At 34.9% G+C, this 18710-nt stretch overlaps 3 protein-coding genes across 3 annotated transcripts; 1 reads left to right on the top strand and 2 right to left on the bottom strand.

Moving 5' to 3' along the window:
- Positions 1-2145: 2145 nt before the first annotated feature.
- On the bottom strand, positions 2146-5168 carry TM9SF3 (transmembrane 9 superfamily protein member 3). The gene has a single exon (XM_088272864.1). The coding sequence runs from the start codon at positions 5082-5084 to the stop codon at positions 3351-3353; it is 1734 nt and encodes a 577-aa protein (XP_088128990.1). The 5' UTR covers positions 5085-5168; the 3' UTR covers positions 2146-3350.
- A 187-nt stretch (positions 5169-5355) lies between these two features.
- Positions 5356-10946, top strand: Nle (notchless protein homolog 1). Its single transcript, XM_088272877.1, has 10 exons — positions 5356-5600; positions 5691-5851; positions 5965-6101; positions 6953-7127; positions 8326-8443; positions 8539-8740; positions 9026-9215; positions 10023-10186; positions 10306-10432; positions 10824-10946. Exons 1-10 carry the CDS (start codon positions 5457-5459, stop codon positions 10834-10836), a joined length of 1431 nt encoding a protein of 476 aa, XP_088129003.1. The 5' UTR covers positions 5356-5456; the 3' UTR covers positions 10837-10946.
- Sas10 (UTP3 small subunit processome component Sas10) lies at positions 10849-12808 on the bottom strand. Its single transcript, XM_088272889.1, has 2 exons — positions 12612-12808; positions 10849-12264 (listed from the first exon to the last, which is right to left on the bottom strand). The coding sequence occupies exons 1-2, from the start codon at positions 12626-12628 to the stop codon at positions 10962-10964; spliced, it is 1320 nt and encodes a 439-aa protein (XP_088129015.1). The 5' UTR covers positions 12629-12808; the 3' UTR covers positions 10849-10961.
- Positions 12809-18710: the final 5902 nt, after the last annotated feature.

Below are 18710 nucleotides of genomic sequence, written 5' to 3'. Positions count from 1 at the left end.
AGTAATAACGATACTGCTTATTCTAAAGCCCATTACAGATAATGTGTAGTAACTATCTAAAGCACTGTAGTGCGCATCAATGTTTACTGCGTTCTAGCTAAGTGAAAGTGAGTTCAGACTACATATAATTAGTACTTCCACATGTACGCATTGTCTGGAAGGTCATAAGATAAACTTACACAATAATTTAATTACTTAAGAGTTTTCTCTTATAAAATACGTACTTTGTTTATGTTCAATGAAAATACTTTCATGATAGATAATAAACGAACACTTAGAATAATGTTCATTTAATCAATTCAAGATTAAGAATTCTAATTGAATGATTAGGGTGAAATGCGTTACTTTACAGTTGTATAAGGTAGGTACTGTTGTACATATTATTTATTATTTTTTTCAACGATTTTCTTAAATTAAAAATCGATAAATGAGCGTAAACAAATGATATAATAAAACAACAGTATTTTTTTTCCATTTCCATCAGACAGATGATGTCGGCAACGACAAAACCTGATCACTGGTCAAATAAAATGAATATGGAAAAAACTATGTAGTTGTTATTTAATTATATAAAATGAGGTTTCAGTTTAAAGAAATGTCAGTACAAAACTTAAATCTGGTAAACAAATGATTGTTTGCACCCAAAAAAAATCAACAATAAATGCCTAGTGTCTTTCTTATTTTCCGAATAATTATGCCACATACATACTCCTTTCAACAACGTCATATATCAAAAAATAATCAATTTTCAGTTGTGCATGTTTTCAGAATGCCCAGAAAATGTACTATATCCCAGCAAAAGCGCCATATTTTTAATGTAATATTTACCCGCTACAGGGCAGAAAGTGTTGTTTTTGCATTTATAAGAAAAGGTACTGTTTAATAATTTTTTTAAATGTATTAAATATTTTTCAAATGGAGAAAAAACATTCAGGTTTTACCTAAAAAGATTTGTTGCACAGTAAAAAGTTCAATAAGTGGCTTGATATTTATTTTTATTACATTTTACTATATTTTTAAACTTTAAAAACGATGTCCTGAAAAATCAAGTTTTTTGATATTTGACGTTGTTGAAAGGAGTGAGCGATATATGTACACTACTTGCCTTTCTTCTCAATGTTTCTGATCACATTATAAGCTTCGATCATTTGGGCTGATGTGACATCAGTCAATGAATAATATTATTTCAAACACATTCCATGAATTACATTAGAAGTTATGAATAAAAACACCTGCAGTATTCTTACACACATAAGTACTCATATAATGCACCCATAAATGTTAAAACTATTAAAAGTGTATTGTTTTGCCATTTAAATTTCCTCCAGTATCAGACACGTTAAATAAAATGCAAACATAAAAATACTTTCCATTGCATGCATGACCTACATTATTTAAATAAAGCCAGTTTATTATGCCAGTTTTATTTCTCATAAAATTTTTCATGTGTTTCTTTTGTTGTATTGCTTCAGATAACTTTGAAGTAATGTAACTAACTTGGAAATTTTTGTGAATTTGTTTTTTTTTAAACTAAATGCATTGTTACTAAAAATCATTAGTAATGTGTTTCCAACATACATATTTATAATTATCAACCACAGATTTATATTCGTTTTTGGGAGTAGAAGATTGACTTCTTTAAAAAATCATTTCTCAGATGATCACTGAGAATTTAAATCGCTTGAAATTGAATAAAACTCTAAATTAAATTTGAAAACATGTTTAATTACTAATTTAAATATTACCAATTAAAAAAAAAAATTTATGTAATAATAAAATTAAAAACATTAAAAAAAATTATGTATATATATATATATATATATATATATATATATATATATATATATATATATATATATATATATATATATATATATGTGTATATATAGATTAAATATATGCTTTTACGAAGGATTAATAGGTTTATGTATTTTGTATTCTAAGGACATAATCACTAGAACCATTCCGTAATAATTCTGAGAGAATTTTCTCATTTAAGGAATGTTTTAAGCATGCAGTACGCATCAGCAGTTAAAGTGTTAATAGCCATGTTTATTCATATGGCTTGGCAATGTTTCGAACCATATTATACCATTTATTTCATTTATTCCTATACCATCTCCCTTTCAATAAAAAATCCAATAGTAAAGTAAAAACATTTATTTGAAAAATATGTACATCCTAATAATGATTACAAACAAGTTGACAACTTGATACACTACACTGGCGATATATTGTCAAAAAAAATATAACATGTCTAACAAAATTAAGAAACTTGTTTCACATTGAAAAAAAATTGAGTTTATTTTGGGCATATTACAAAAATTTAATGCCAATGACTAGCTCTGAAAATATTGAAATCTGCTGTTTTCTGCATTGATATTTTTAACAAAAATACTTATTCTATGCTTTAAAAATCAAAATACACTTTTTATGTATTCAATGTTACTTTTTATTAGTGGTTTAATGCACAGTTTTAATATCCCTAAACATATTTCATTTGGAACACTTTATCAGAACACAAAATATTCCAAAATAAACATATCACAAAATATAGTTATAAATAATACTAAAATGCAATAGGTTTATTGAATATCACTAACATTACATGTACTTATTTTTAATATTTAAATTTAAATTTTATTATTTACAATCATTGCTTTATTACTATATTTTGGAATCGAGAAGAAAAGTATTTTAAGAATGAAATTTAAAAATAAACTGATTTTCCATATATTTTATTCATAGGTGAAAAAGTATGGTGTAATGTTAATGAACTCGTGGCATAAAGTACTGAATGTCTGCATCTACCCAGAGGACAAATTGTGTATACAATAAACATAACAGACAGCTCATTAAGTGACAAAATTTACCAAAAGCAAATGGATAAATTTTTGAGATACGTAAAAGTACAGTCCCATTTACATTACAGTAAAAAAAGGATTATTTCTGTATAATTTATTTAATTTAAATATCCTACAAAAAATTCAACTCAACCGTATATATAAATTATTCGTCCAATTCTCCTCGTTTCAATTATTTATTCGAGGACTTTATTATTTTTGTAGAAAAGAGATAAATATGATATATTAGATGGTTATTATTTTCTACATAGAAAATATATTTACACAAAGCTCCCAAAGCATTTATTTGGTTATCGAGCATCAAAGTATTTAATATAAAATTTGACATGGCCCAAAAGTTTACAAATACTTTGAAATCTCATAAATAAGTAACATTTTTGCACTTATAATTTTTAGAGCTAATTCACATTTAAGTAAATAAAGTTCACAATTATTTTATTTATAAATTGCAAAGTCCGGTTCGCACTTCGTATAGATCATGGAGTCTTAGTCAATTTTAACAGTGGAGTATATTTTTCTAACAAACAAGCTGGTTCCCACGTATCCCACGGTCCCGCACATGACCCCGAGCCCCGCACTGAAGAGGGCCATGTATCCGAAGTAAAAGGCCGTCTGGAACAGGCCGTACATCTTGGTCTTGAACAGGAAGTAATAGAAAGAGTACATGTATACGTAGGAAGCGGTACTACCCGCCGCCAGGAAGCTAGTCCACTGCCAGCGGTAGTCCTCGGCATTCAGCAGGAAGTACGTGCACACGATGGTGACGCATATTGTCACAATCATCAAGATGATAAACACCAACAGCATAAATCCGTATACGTAGTAAATTTTATAAGCCCAGAACGATGTAAAGATGAAATACATTTCGATGAATATAGATCCAAATGGCAAGATTCCTCCGAGCATGATAATGACCGCGGGTTCCATGAACCATTTCTTTTCGGGGATCGGCCTCGGCACGGCGTTGATGCGGCACGGAAAGTCCGGCTGGCCGGCCAAGTTCCTTCCTAGAACTGTTCCTACCAGAGTCAGCGGAAGAATCACAAATATACAGATGCAGGTCACGGCTATCATCGTTCCGATGGGAATGGCGCGAGAGGCGTGGTAATACATGGCGATGAAGTTGATAAAAAAAGCCGTGCCGCAGACCATTACGGGCAACATGAAAGCGGACAGCAACATCTGTTTTATCCACACTTTCCCGCCCATTCGGGCATACAAAGACCCGCCGAAGTAACCGTTCACGGCAGACGTCGCGGCATATATGAAGATGGACGTGGAAAGGAGTGAACCGCGTTCCGTGTATAGTTCCCCGAAGATAGTAAAGATGATCACACTCACAGTGACGGTGGTGAGTTGGTACCCTGACCCTATGAGGGCCGAGAACAGAGCGAGGTGAGGAACCGGGCGGAACACGTCTCCGTGAACTTGCTTCCATCCGTATTCATCTCCCAAGTCCCTCTCGAGGTCGTCCAAGTCTTCGTCCTTGGAGTACCTGGCGTAATCTTTCCGCAAAGTCCTCATGAGGATCATGGAGACCAGCCCTACTAGGAATATGACCATCATGAAGCTGTTGAATATGCTGAACCAGTGAATCCGGTGTTGGAAGAAGTTGGGGTCGAGGTACTTGTCGAAGCGATCTTCGAATTTAATGTCGCTCTTCTTCCAGTTGACTTCGTACGTGAATGCGATTTTGGCGTCCGGAGTAAGCATGACTTTGTTTCCCGCCGTCAAGTTGACTTCCACGATCCTGTCGCCGTTGTATCCTATGTCGAATTTCTTGTGCGACCAAATGTAGTGATTGTTTCTCTCGGCTTCTCCGACAATGCCCCATATCGGCAAGTCGTCTATGTACATTTGATACCAATAGTGATTTTTGACGGCGTAAACAAAAGCTTTATACTTCTGTTCGTTCAACTCGATGGCACAATAGTTTTGGGTGGGAACGTCATCCTTATACGTTATATCGATCCCGCTAAATTCCAATTCTACCCCCTGAAGAGCTTCAGACAACGTCTCGTGGTAATGTCCGATGCTTCCCTTGGTTCCTACGCAGAAAGGTAGAGAGAAATATGCGTAAGTCTCTTGCCGATTGTGATACGGCCCGACAGTATTCATCCACAGCACGACTTGTTCCTCATCTTTATACGAGTGATTGTGCTCGTCGCAATGAGCTAACGCCAAAAGCACGGCAAACACGGTTGTCAATAACTTATTCATTTTTAATTACATATATTATAACATCAGAAAACTGTCAGCCTTTAAAAAAACAAACGAACACGTAGAACATTCACCGAGATCACCATAGTTCTTTGAGTGCTGCCAGTACAATATAAACGTCAATAAAAACTTTTACTGAAAATATTCAATATAAAGTATCTGCATAATGTAAAATTACAGTTACTGCCTGCACAAATTAATAATATACAGCCACAAAAATTTGACAGAACCGCATACCATAGATTTCCTTGATTATCTGTGGTTTCCCTCCACATGTGTATCTGTCATTTAAATATAGCTAGTGAACTCGTTTCGTAAATAAAACTTTTGTTTTAACTTGTGAATAGAAAAAAAATTGTGTAATCATCTAAAATGGACGAAGCTGACGATGCACCGCAAACAATTCAAGCACGTTTTAAGTCAGACACCGGAGAGGAGATTGGACATCCGTTAGATTTACCTCTTAAAATAACTAGGGATCAACTTCAATTAATATGCAATGCGCTTTTAGAGCAGGTTGGTTGGTCGTCAAATACATAAGTTAATTATTATAAGTTAACGATGTCATTTTATACCATATTAATGAATTAACTAATTGACTTTCAGGAAGAAAATAATCCCTTTCTATTTTTTGTCAACGATAATGAAATAACCTCTACCCTGGAAAGCAGTTTAGATATTGGTGTAGTAAATTCTGAAGAAATTGTTGATATTATATACCAACAACAAGCAGTATTCAGAGTCCGACCTGTTACAAGATGTACGAGGTAAGATATGGTTTCAAATTTGTGCAACATCCTTACACACATACACAGACTTCAAATCGTGGTGTAATTAGATTCGTGATTATTATTATAAATATTTATTTACATTTTTGCAGTTCCCTCCCAGGGCATGCAGAGGCGGTTATATCTGTGAACTTCAGCCCGTGTGGAAAATACCTCGCTAGTGGTTCTGGAGACACTACGGTTCGTTTTTGGGATCTGAATACCCAAACCCCACACTTTACATGTGAAGGTGAGAATTAATACACTTTAACACATTGACAGCCAAATTATAAAGAAAGAAAATGATCCTTGAAAAAAAATTACTTTTCTGAGAAAAATCTGGGCCAACTTTTTCCAGAGTAATTTTTCCAGAGGACCAAAGAGTGTTTACATTTTTATTACATGGCAAACATGAAGGGTATCCAATTCACTGAACATAAAATATAATGCGTAATTTGAGTTTTGGCTCACATGGCGTTTGTGTTTAAAAAAAGTTGATACCTTTTTTTCTCGCTTATTGTACCGTATGTTATTTCCACTCGTATCCAAAATAACTGATGTTAAGTCAGGTGATCGATGCTGTAATGTTTTCTAACACGCACTGCTATAATAAATTATTTTTCTAAAAGTACACTTTTAGCTATAAGGGATCGCAAACATATCGTAGTCGTACAGGAGAAAGTGACCAACTAACAAAACATAAAGTATTCAGGAGGGCCATTTAAGTTACTGTTGCTTGGCAAGAAAATAAACATCAATGCAGTTAGTCATTTTTAACAAGTCGAAATATTATAATTTCATGTTTAAAATCGCTTTGGGATTTTTTCAGGGCAATATTAAGCTAGTAAGATAACAAATTGTCAACAATCACGTTTTTGTAAAAAATGCACTTGGTCACTTTCTCCTGTATGACTACGATATAAGCATATTTATTAAATAAATTATATTTTTTTATTGGATTTTTTAAAGTTTAAAATATGATGAAATTGAAAAAGCATCAGTTTATTATTGTAATGCCATTGTGGTTTACCCAAAACTAATCGCACTTTTCTGAGCTCTGTATCATTCACGGTTATGGTGTCAATTATTTTTATTTTATAGGCCACAAGAATTGGGTATTGTGCATCAGTTGGTCACCCGATGGCTCCAAGCTGGCGTCAGCGTGTAAACAAGGCCAATTGATCCTCTGGGATCCTACCAGCGGAAAACAATTGGGAAGAACAATGATAGGACACAAGCAATGGATCACTTGCCTTTGTTGGGAGCCATTTCACATGTTTGTATTTCAACAGTACTAAATCAAATTACTGCAAAAGAAAAATACAAGTCGGAGTAATGCAATAAATAATAATTATTTCACAGTAAACCCCCCTATAACGTACACTCGTATAAAGTTTTCCCCTATAATGTTTGCAGCAGTTTTGTCTATTAATTGTGGTCCCCCATATAACGTCTGTATATTCGTTGAAGTCATTCCAGTTGGTTAAAATGTAAATATATAATTTAAAAACATTAACCCCCTATTACGTTCCCCCCCGATAATGCGGAACCTATCTCAATGTTATTGGGGGGTTTGCTGTACATAAAATCAACGAAAATGTGTGTTGCACTCAGTCATAAGAACCATCTTAATTTTCAATTTCAAAATTTCTTTCAAAATTAGTATTCAAAGTAATGTATAGCCAGAGTCATATATGATATATTATAAAGACAGGTCGTGAGCTACATGACTCATGTAGGTCTTGAGAGTGAGCTGTGATACAGAGGGAGGTCACAATAGACCTAAAATGGTCGCAGCGACATATGGGATGCAAGATCCCTTGACCTCATTAAAAAATATATATGTATATAAAAGCATTGTTAACTTTGTGGTATGGTAATATAACACTCCTTATCATTTATCGTTCACTTTGTGTAATACCACTTGAAAACAATACTTCATGACTACCGGTGACGATGAAGGAACGGTTATTCAATAAACCGGTAATCATGAGTTTCTAAGTGTTTTTACACAAAGTGAACGATGAATGATAAGGAGAATGTCCTATATAATAATTACATCACCCAGAATAAAATGTGGCATACTAATAAAATAGTACTGCATAACTTGCTATATCTTACATTTTTATATGTCATTTATAAAACAAAAATCATTTCTTTATTGTAAATGCAGACAGTTGGTAGAATTCCATATTGAATTGTTGGGTAATATATCCAAAATAAAACACTTTTTTTTATTGAATTGTACATTTATTTATGTATATGTGACGTGTTTCGTCTTCTTAGGACATTATCAAACACTGTGTTTGATAATGTCCTAAGAAGACGTAACGCGTCACATATACATAAATATACATAAATAAATGTAGAATTCAATCCAAAAAACCGTGTTTTATTGTGGATATATTACCCAACAAAAATCATTTCATTACCAATTTCTTTTACCTAATGAAATTTTATCTGACACATTTCAGAAATCCGGAATGTAGAAAAATAGCAAGTTCGTCAAAGGATGGGGATATTCGCATTTGGGACACAGTAGTGTGCCAAACACTACTTACCCTTGCCGGGCACACAAAAGCTGTAACTCAGGTAATAATCCATATTTGTCACAAATTAAAATGACTTTTCAACTCAATCACCAAACAGTATATGTATACGTAAAATATTATCTTGTCTGGCAATAGATAAAATGGGGAGGCGCTGGTCTTATATACTCCGCATCGCAAGATAGGACCATCCGAGTGTGGAGAGCTGATGATGGAGTACTTTGCAGAATATTGGAAGGTCACGCTCACTGGGTCAACACGTTAGCATTGAGTACTGACTTTGTACTGAGAATTGGACCATTCCATCCTATCATGGATGCCAACAAGCAAACTCAAAACAGTAAGTTTATAAATTATATGGAAACGAGATCTTTCTGTTTAATAAGCACACAAATGAATTGAATCACAATGTATACTTAAACTATGGATACAATCGCTTAGTAGCTTGGATTCTTCCGCTTGACACATCTGCTTGCGGCGAAGTCCAGTAGGTAGCATTCATTATTTTATTCTCCTCCTTCCTGGGCGTTAGAATTGCCGTACACCAAGGTTGACATCAGCGTTACAAATTGTGAATTACAAACTTTTATTGACCTCTTCAAAATTAATATATATTTTTTTGTAGAAAAAAGTTTACAAGAACTCGCACGGGAGAAATATGAAGCAGTCTGTTCAACGGGCGTTGAGAGATTAGTTTCTGGATCCGATGACTTTACACTATTCCTTTGGCTTCCTTCAACTGACAAAAAACCTTTAGCTAGAATGACGGGCCATCAACAACTTATCAATGACGTTCGATTCTCACCCGACACAAGGTAAAAAAAAGTTTAATTTTGTTATGTATGTATTGATATTTATTATAATATTGTTTTAGTAAGCTTCGAACTTCTGAGTAGATTTAGTGAGGTCAATTATTGATATTACTCTACTCAGATATTAATAGTGATCTTTCTAAAATTTATGCACATATTTATATAAATTTAATAAGCCATATTTTCATGACTTTCGTCTTTTTACTGATGTTTTTACCCTCTTTTAGTAGTCAACTTTAGAGAGAAAAAGTTATATTTTAAGACATCCATGCAGTTGAAGTTTTAATGTTAGTGAGGAATTGGAAATCACAATCATAAAATCGCCACAAGAACCATTCATTGATTTTGAACAATTCATCAATTTTAGCACTTTCTTCTGAAATTTACGCTTGAAACCATATATTTTTTTGCTCAAACTACCACATACCTCACGTTGGTATCCTCAGCTATACACAACTTTGATTGAGAAAAAAAAACATTATCTAATATTCACGCTTAGAGAATTTCACTACTCAATGGCAGGATATACTTAAAGTGGGGACTGACTGAAGTCATTTCGCCGTAATACGTTACGATGCGAGAATTCGTATAGTCAGTACAGCGTTCAGAGTGCTCCATCCGAAGTCGAATGCTCGTCGCGAATGTTACGTAACGACAAAATGCTCCAGTCAGTCCCCACTTTTATGAAATATTGATTAATGATAGAATATTGAAAAAATCATGTTTTCGACAGACGTCAGTCATTTTAATGTGGCGTACGCGATACTTAAAGTGTTTATAAACTCATTGAATAATAATGTTTGTTTTCAGAATTATTGCATCAGCATCTTTCGACAAGTCTGTTAAATTATGGGATTCTATGAATGGAAAATTCATAACGTCACTTCGAGGACATGTTCAAGCTGTTTACATGATAGCGTGGTCTGCTGATTCTAGGCTCCTGGTCAGCGGTAGTGCTGATTCCACATTGAAAGGTAAATAAATACATGCTGACTTTCTGAGAAAACATATGTGGTCAAATTTTACTTCAAATGTCATTTAATGTTTTGAGAAAATATTTTTCTTAGTAACTCACTGATTTTATTAATTTTAGTTTGGAATATGAAAACTAAAAAACTAGAAATAGACCTTCCGGGACATGCTGATGCCGTGTTTGCAGTTGACTGGTCACCAGATGGATCTTGCGTCGCTTCAGGTGGAAAAGACAAAGTTCTCAAACTGTAAGTGACTCACCCCTTGAAAATATATATAACTATGAATGCTTTAACAAATTTATAACCAATGAGAATTATTTTTTTATGAGGATGTAAAAAATTATTTCTTCCACCGGAATTTGGTAGATTTTATTCATACATATCAGTTTACATAATAAATTATTTCACCGAAATACAAAAAATTATATGGATTCATCGTATTTTTAAACCCAATTGGTAGATATATATATTTTTATATTAAAATTGTATTTATGTCCCATTTTTTTTTTTAATTCTATTGTTGTTATCCTTTAATCTCAGTACATAAAAGATTCCATATGTATGAAATATGAGACTTAGAAGCATTCTGGTTAATGATGGAAATTATAATTTTTTTACATAACACTTTTTGTTACAGGTGGCAAAAATAAAAAATACAAGAATATGTGGAAAAGTTAATTTTATAATGGACAGAAAGAATACCTTAATTTTGTAATTATTATTTTTTACTATCCTGAAAATAAAATATTTAAAATACAAATAATTGTTTCTTTTATTATCTAATTTTGATACTCTTCTTGACGTTGGACTTGATACCGGATATCTCTCCGGCGTACCGAGAAACCTCAGTTCGAACTTCCCGAATAGCTCCCTTCCTCCTGATCTTGGCTTTCCTGTACTTGTTCCTGTGCTTGACTCTGGGATTCCTCTGTTCCTTCTTGCGATGCGGCGTGAGACCTTTATTCTTGGCCATCTGGTACGTGATGGCTCTCTTCTCGCCGCCTTCTGTCTCCGTCACACTTTCCTCAGTCGGTGCTGGTAAACTTGTACCGTTTTCAGCTGTATTCTGCGATTCATTAGTTTCCTCTTCCGACTCTTCCTCTGACTCTTCATGAAGATCACCATTCTCCACTTCCGCAATTTTAGCAGACTCTCTTCGGTCTAACTTATCGAGAAGATTGAGTTTCTTTGTCTTGCTGATACTTTTTTGCGGTAAAAGTACACTAATGTTCTCGTCGTTATTCACAGCTGATAATATTCTTTCAACCTGAGGTTTTATAGAATTTTCGTAAATCGGCTCTATTTGATTTAACATCTGCCTGTACTGGTAAAGTCGCTTTACAGCAGGATGGTTCTGAATACTTATTTTCTTTATCTTGAGTAACAGATAGAAACTTATATTCGTGCAGTAATTTAAAATAAGATCGTATTGTGTTTTGACAAAATGAGTAGCTTCGCACTTGGGAACTGTTCCATCCTTAACTAAATTCAAGAAAGGTAGTAAAGTATTTCTTGCTAGAGAGAGCTTGGATTTGAAGTCGTCGACTAATCCGGTAAATTCTGGTGATTCTTTTTCTAAAAGCTGCAGTTTCTGCCTTTTTGACATTTGGGAGAGATCGGTTTTTATGAGTACTTCTCCATCCTTTTCTTTTTTAGAACTTTCTTCTCCTTTAGAAGTGAAGAAGTCTAAGGAGAAGTCGTCATCTTCCAATTGTTCAGCTAACCTGGTTTGGAGTATCCTGGCTTCCTTCTCTTCTAATGTTGCAGCTTCTTCATCTTTACCGAAGCCTCCGTAGTCTTCATCGACGTAATCAGTGGAGTAAAAAGATCTCTTTTTCTGTCCCCAAGCTCTCGTATCAGGGAGGTCATCACCGGACGCCTCTTGTCCCTCAATATCACTGTCAGCAACATCGTCTTCTTTCTCAGAATCGGAAAACCCATAAACTTCTTCCTCACTGCCTGAATCGTCTCTATTTCCTTTTCGAGCTTTGGCTAACAAACGTTTTTCATTCTCGGAATATTCATCCTCGGAGTCGGAAGGGTTATATTCTCCATCTAAATCGTACTTAGTGTCCAATCTAGAAAAAAAGGTAAATCATTAATTTCTTCCAGTGAATCTCGGTAATCCTTGGATATCAGATACTTGCTCGAATACAATTTAAATATAATAACTATAACTTTGATTTGCCATTTGCGTTGGCACATGTGTAAAAATATTCCTTTAACTCTCAGTTTTTCATTATTACTTCCGTAAAATACTATATTCCGCGAAAACTCGTATAATCGGACATAAAATCAACAAAAATTTAGCATTAATGCCGACTTTTTTCTTTTTAAAACTGATGATTGATTGATTTTTTTTCCATAATAGAAGGAAAAACAAAGTAGACATTATATGCTCATTGCCAATGATGTTCAAACTCACTTTATTTTCTCAGCCATATTAAAATAATTGTGTGGAATCCTCTAAAATTACATTGAATGAAAATTTATCACAATTCTTTTAAATTCGCTTAATAGTATTCGCTTAATAGCTTCATTAAAAACAAGGTATTTTAAGGTTATGTTAAGTCAAGGCGCGTGCACAGAATGCGTGCGTGATGACACCTGTCAAAATAATGTATCTATGCAATGATAATACATATCTATGTATCCAAAGGTTGTTCACTTAAACAAAACGTGCATTTGATTATCGCTTTTAATCATAAAAATGTATTTCCATTATTTCAGGTGAATAGAAACAATTTTTGAGAAAAGGTTTCTTTGTATGTACATCATAATATTTTTCCCTTATTTAAATACAGTACTCGATTTTTCAATACGAGAAACCGAGGATTTTTTTAAATTGCCAAATATTTAAAAAAAAATACTAGTAAGTCGATCATTTTTTAAAAATTTTCATTTTTATTCTTATTATTAAAGTTTCAAAAAAATATTTTAATTAATCTTAATTTAATGTTTCTTATTTCTAATATATTTTGAAAAACTCAAAGATCATTATTCCATTTTTTTATATTTACATACCATAGATGAGAAAACTATATTTAAAATTTATTATTTTAATATTACTACTACTCCTACTACTACCATCACGCCGTTTCCTCGCAGGGGTAGGCAGAGAGGATGGAACGCCACACTCTTCTGTCCTGACATACACTCCTCGCCTCCTTCACATCCATACATCTAGTCACACATGCCCTCCGATTACGCAGACTTTTTACACCGCCAAATTTTAGGTTCTGATTGATCTTGTTGACGGGAATAGGGAAGGATGCAAAGAGAACAAAGATTAACTTTTAATTGAGTTTATTTAATAACAATATACGTGTTTTTCTAATCGACCGACCGCTGTCGTAGATCCTCTTATTCGCTCTGCGCCGCTCTCTTGCGCACCTCTGCTTGCTTACATTCGACGCCCACAGATGGCGCCATACAATGTTTTCATTGCTTAAATCTAACACCCCCCCTCAATGAAAAATCCATAAAAAAAAAAATAATAAACACCCGCATACTACATATTACAAATTTTCTTTAGCAAATACTGAGCCCTAACTTTGTTAACAATCTTTGTACAAATATCTGCAATTTGCTCGTTGGTTTTAATATAATTTAACACTACCGACCCATCTTCAACTTTCTCCTTGATAAAATGATATCTTATATCGATATGTTTGAGTCTCTGCGTCCCTGCATTCAATGCAGACTTGATCGCACCTTGGTTATCTTCAAATATTAAAATCTTTCCTGTAATGTTAATTTCAAAATCATCCAATACTCCCCTTATCCAACACGCTTGTGCGCAAGCGATGCTCAAGGCAATATATTCAGCTTCAGTAGATGACAAACTGACGCTTTGCTGTTTCTTGGATGCCCAACTTATGCAACCATTAAACATTTTAAAAATATATCCTGTCGTGGATTTCCGATCCGTTTTATCGCCTGCCCAATCTGCATCTACATATCCTTCCAAATAACAATTAGAATCAGCAGTATATATTAATTTAACATCAAGGGTGGCTCTAACATATCGCAGTACTCGTTTTAAGGCTTTATACAAATCAGAAGATGCTTTGCTCGAAATCTAGCCAACTTGTTAGTAATAAAACACAAATCTGGTCTTGTCCCTACAGCTGCATACATCAAATTTCCGATAATCTGTCTACACTTGTGCTCAATCTCTGCACTCTCCGACTTTTCTCTTATTAGATTTTCAAAAATCATACCTGAGTCACAGCATGTTGCTGCTCCGTTACAGTCACTCATGTTGAATTTTTCCAGTACTTTTTCTAAATATAATTTTTGGTCTAGAATTGTGACACCCTTTGTAACATCTTGGCTTACTCTAATTCCCAGATAATAATTCACCTTACCCAAGTCTTTAATCTCGAATTTACTCTTCAATTCGTTCTTAATTTTAACAACGTGTTTTACATCATTTCCTGCTATAAGAATATCGTCAACATACACTAGTAAGTAAGTTTTAACCTCACATTTCGTGTATATGTACAAACAATAATCGTTTTTAGAACGCACAAACATCTGTTCTAGTAATACAGAATTTAACTCCTCATACCAATATTTTGGTGACTTTTTTAGACCGTATAAGGATTTGTTTAATTTTACAATTTGTTTGTCAGGATTTTCCGGTTGTTCTGGTAACCACATGAAAACTTCTTCTTCTATTTTACCGTACAAAAATGCGCCTTTTACATCCAACTGTTGTACCTCTAGTTTGAACTTATTTGCCACACACATAAAAATTCTAAAAGTCTCTAATCTCGCGACTGGTGCATAAATTTCGCCCAATTCATCACTATTCTGCATAAAACCTCGCGCCACAATACGCGCTTTAAAATGTTTCTCGCCTTCACTATTTGTCTTAATTTTAAAAACCCACTTTGAATCAATCGCGCACTTATCACTTGGAAGTTTATTTAAAACAGTCCACACATTATTTTTCTTTATTGTTGCAAGTTCCTCTTCCATTGCTGCCTTCCAGTGCGTTGCATTGACTCCGTCGATGGCTTCTTGAAATGTTGTTGGTTCGATGTCAAATCTCTCGGATGTGAAGTAGGTCACATAATCGCGTAGCCAACTGGGTTGCTGCCTTCGTCTTTTGTTGACTTCTGCCCCTTCCGTTTGTCCTTGCTCCTCGTCTTCATTGTCTTCATCATCAGTAATGTTGTCAACAGTTGTTTCTTCTTCTGCAATGTCACCTGCGTCGATTGTTGCTCGAATCTCTTGAAGTTTTGGTTCTTCCTCATTGCTCTCGTTGAATATCACGTCTCTTGCGAGGATCACGCTATTAGTTGAAGGACAAAATATCCTGTACCCCTTTGTATTCTCGTCATATCCCACAAATATTCCTTTTGTGCTTTTCTCATCCCACTTTAATCTCTTTTCCTTGGGGATGTGGACGTATGCATCGATGCCAAAAATTTGAAAATGATCGAGTTTAAAACTCTTTTGAAACCATAACTCGAAAGGTGTTACTCCTTTCTGTGTACTTGGGCCTGTTCGATTTATTACATAGACGCTTGCATTCACCGCCTCTGCCCACAAAATCTTCGGTAATTTTCTTGCACTTATCAGTGTTCTTGCAGCTTCAACTATCGTTCTCATTTCTCTTTCCGCTTTTCCATTTTGTTCAGGCGTATACGGTACTGTCTTTTCGTGCTTAATTCCATATTTATTAAGCAATGTTCTCACTTCAGTGTTAATAAATTCTAATCCGTTATCTGACCTCAAGGTATTAATTTCATTTCCACATTCGAATTTTGCTCTCTTAATAAAGTGATCAATGTTTTCTTTAACTTCGTATTTGTTTTTCAAAAAATATACCTTGCGAAACCTTGAGTAGTCATCCTTCATGAGAAGAAAATATCTTGAACCGCCTACCGAAAATTCTTCCATCGGACCGCATACATCGGCGTGGATCAATTCTCCCGTACGCAATGTTTTACTTATACTGTTGTTAAAAGGCAATTTGTGCTGCTTACCTTGTATGCAGGCTTCGCAAAAGAAGTTCGGATCATTTTCGTACGATACATTATTTACATTCAACACTTCTTTTACATGCTTAATGTTCTGGTGCCCCAACTTTTCGTGCCATTCTTTCAACGTTGCGGTAGCGAAATTTGCATATGATGAGATGTATCGAAATTGTAATTTATATAGTTTTTCTTCTCTGATTGCTACCGTCGCCACACGTTTTCCTTGCATTATTTTGCATTCATACTTATTTGATTCGAACGTGAATCCTTTATCTAGAACAGCGCCCAGTGAAAATAGATTTACCTTTAGTCGAGGTACATATAACACGTTATCGATTTCTGTCTTAATCCAGTATTTTCCGTTGAATGCCTCCAATTCTACTTTTCCAATTCCCTCAATCTCTAAGCTTGTTCCATCACCAACTTTTACGCTTCTTGAATTGCCTAGGCTGTCAAGTCTTTTGAATGCTTCTCTCGTGTTACACATGTGCTCACTTGCACCGCTGTCTAAATACCAGTTTGTTTCCCGCTGCGTCGCTACAAATGCCTCGGGCACATTAATAAATGCATTTGTTTTTTTGGTCTCCTCCGGCTGTCTGGGTTCTGAATTTTGTTTATTCAACCTTATTCTACAGTATCTTATTTGATGCCCTGGAATACCACAGTAGTGACACCTTTGTACCCCGTTCCCTGCAGGTCTTGCACCTCCTCCGCCTCTGAATTTACACTCACTCTTAAAGTGTCCGAAATTTCCACAACTAAAACATTTTATTTTGCTTTTTGCCGCAAACGCAACTATGTCTGCACGTTTTTCCCCTTTACTTCCTTGCATGCTTGCAATATTTCTGTCCTCTTCTATTAGTAATCTGGATGTTAGTGCATCTAGCTCCTGCGATTCCTTAGGCACCGAGTCCCATGCTGATATGAAGTGTCTGAATTTCTCGGGTAGTGACATTAAAATTTTAGTTATAATCATGCTTTCTGCAACTGGTTCTCCAGCCTGTTCTAAGTTGTTGGTAATCGTATTTAAATTTGTTATAAAATCTACCATCTTGTCCGTCTCATTAAATTTAAAATTATAAAATTTTTGTTGCAGTAGATGGAGACTCAGCTCCGACTTTCTTTCGAACACGACCTGCAATTTCCTCCACATTTCTTTGGCTGTGTCACATGTTATAATGTGAGCCATGCTGGATTCATCCATCCTATCCACAATGATGCCCTGCGCCTTATTGTCGCACGTTTGCCATTCCCTCGCCTTCTTCTCATAGTCAACTGACGCACTGCCCTGCCTTGGCTTCTCAAACGCACCGTCCACTACATCAAATACACCCTTGGCCTTTAGCGCCACTTTCGTTTGAAATTTCCAAAGATTCCAGTTCTCGCTGGTAATCTTCACTGCCTTTACACTATGAGTAGCGTGAGTTTCCTCCATTTCGAATAAGTCTTTACTCTCGACCACGCGTAATTCACACACAAACTTAAAACGACCGCGACACCCGCGTTTTTCTTCCGACCACAATGCCGGCTAACCTCAATTTTTTTTTTTTTTAAATCCACGAAAATCTTTGCAATCCGCACATCAATCGCGACCTGGGCCCATAACCTGTTGACGGGAATAGGGAAGGATGCAAAGAGAACAAAGATTAACTTTTAATTGAGTTTATTTAATAACAATATACGTGTTTTTCTAATCGACCGACCGCTGTCGTAGATCCTCTTATTCGCTCTGCGCCGCTCTCTTGCGCACCTCTGCTTGCTTACATTCGACGCCCACAGATGGCGCCATACAATGTTTTCATTGCTTAAATCTAACAGATCTGATCGTGCCAAGTCTTTTTCGGTCGTCCACGTTCTGTTTTCCCTCTCACATTCGCCACATATACTTTCTTAGTCATTCTCTCGTTATCCATTCGCTCCACATGTCCATACCACCGCAAAGAACTCTTCCTAATCTTTTCAATTATTCCTCGTTAAGCCTTACATTCCTTTCTTATATCGTCGTTTTACAATTCTGTCATACAATGATTTTCCGCACATTCGTCTGAGGGAACGCAATTTAACAGCGTTCACTCTGCTTTCATCCTTCCTTTGCCAGTTCCATGTTTCGCTTCCATACATTAGTGTCGGTACTAGCATGCTGTTGTGAACCGCTAGCTTGGCTTCCATGGACATATTCTTATTCCCAATCACTCAGTTCAAAACACCATTTATTCTATTCCCTGCATTCATATTTTATTTTTATTTTAATTTATGTAAAGTAGGAAAGTTGATATCAATTCGATTTTGTTAACGTATTATATGAAAGATGAGGCAGATCACGTATAATCATCTTTCGAACAATTCCAAAATGCAAAAATACTTTAGGCGCTATTTTGGTTTCCTTCTTTACAATATGAATAGGGAGAGATAATATACAACTCTTAAAAATATTTAGAGCTGCTGTACTATAAATCCAGTTAGTATGACGTTATTAACCCTTAAGTACAAATGCGCACCCATGTAAAGGAATTCGAAAATTTTCGGTAAAA

The sequence above is a fragment of the Brachycentrus maculatus genome, unplaced genomic scaffold, assembly GCF_059751285.1.
Source record: "Brachycentrus maculatus isolate JH-2025_06_01 unplaced genomic scaffold, ASM5975128v1 h1tg000032l, whole genome shotgun sequence".
Classification (NCBI taxonomy): Eukaryota; Metazoa; Arthropoda; class Insecta; order Trichoptera; family Brachycentridae; genus Brachycentrus; species Brachycentrus maculatus.
The sequence above is the reverse complement of the archived record's forward strand: the minus strand, read 5'-3'. Positions and strand labels throughout refer to the sequence as shown.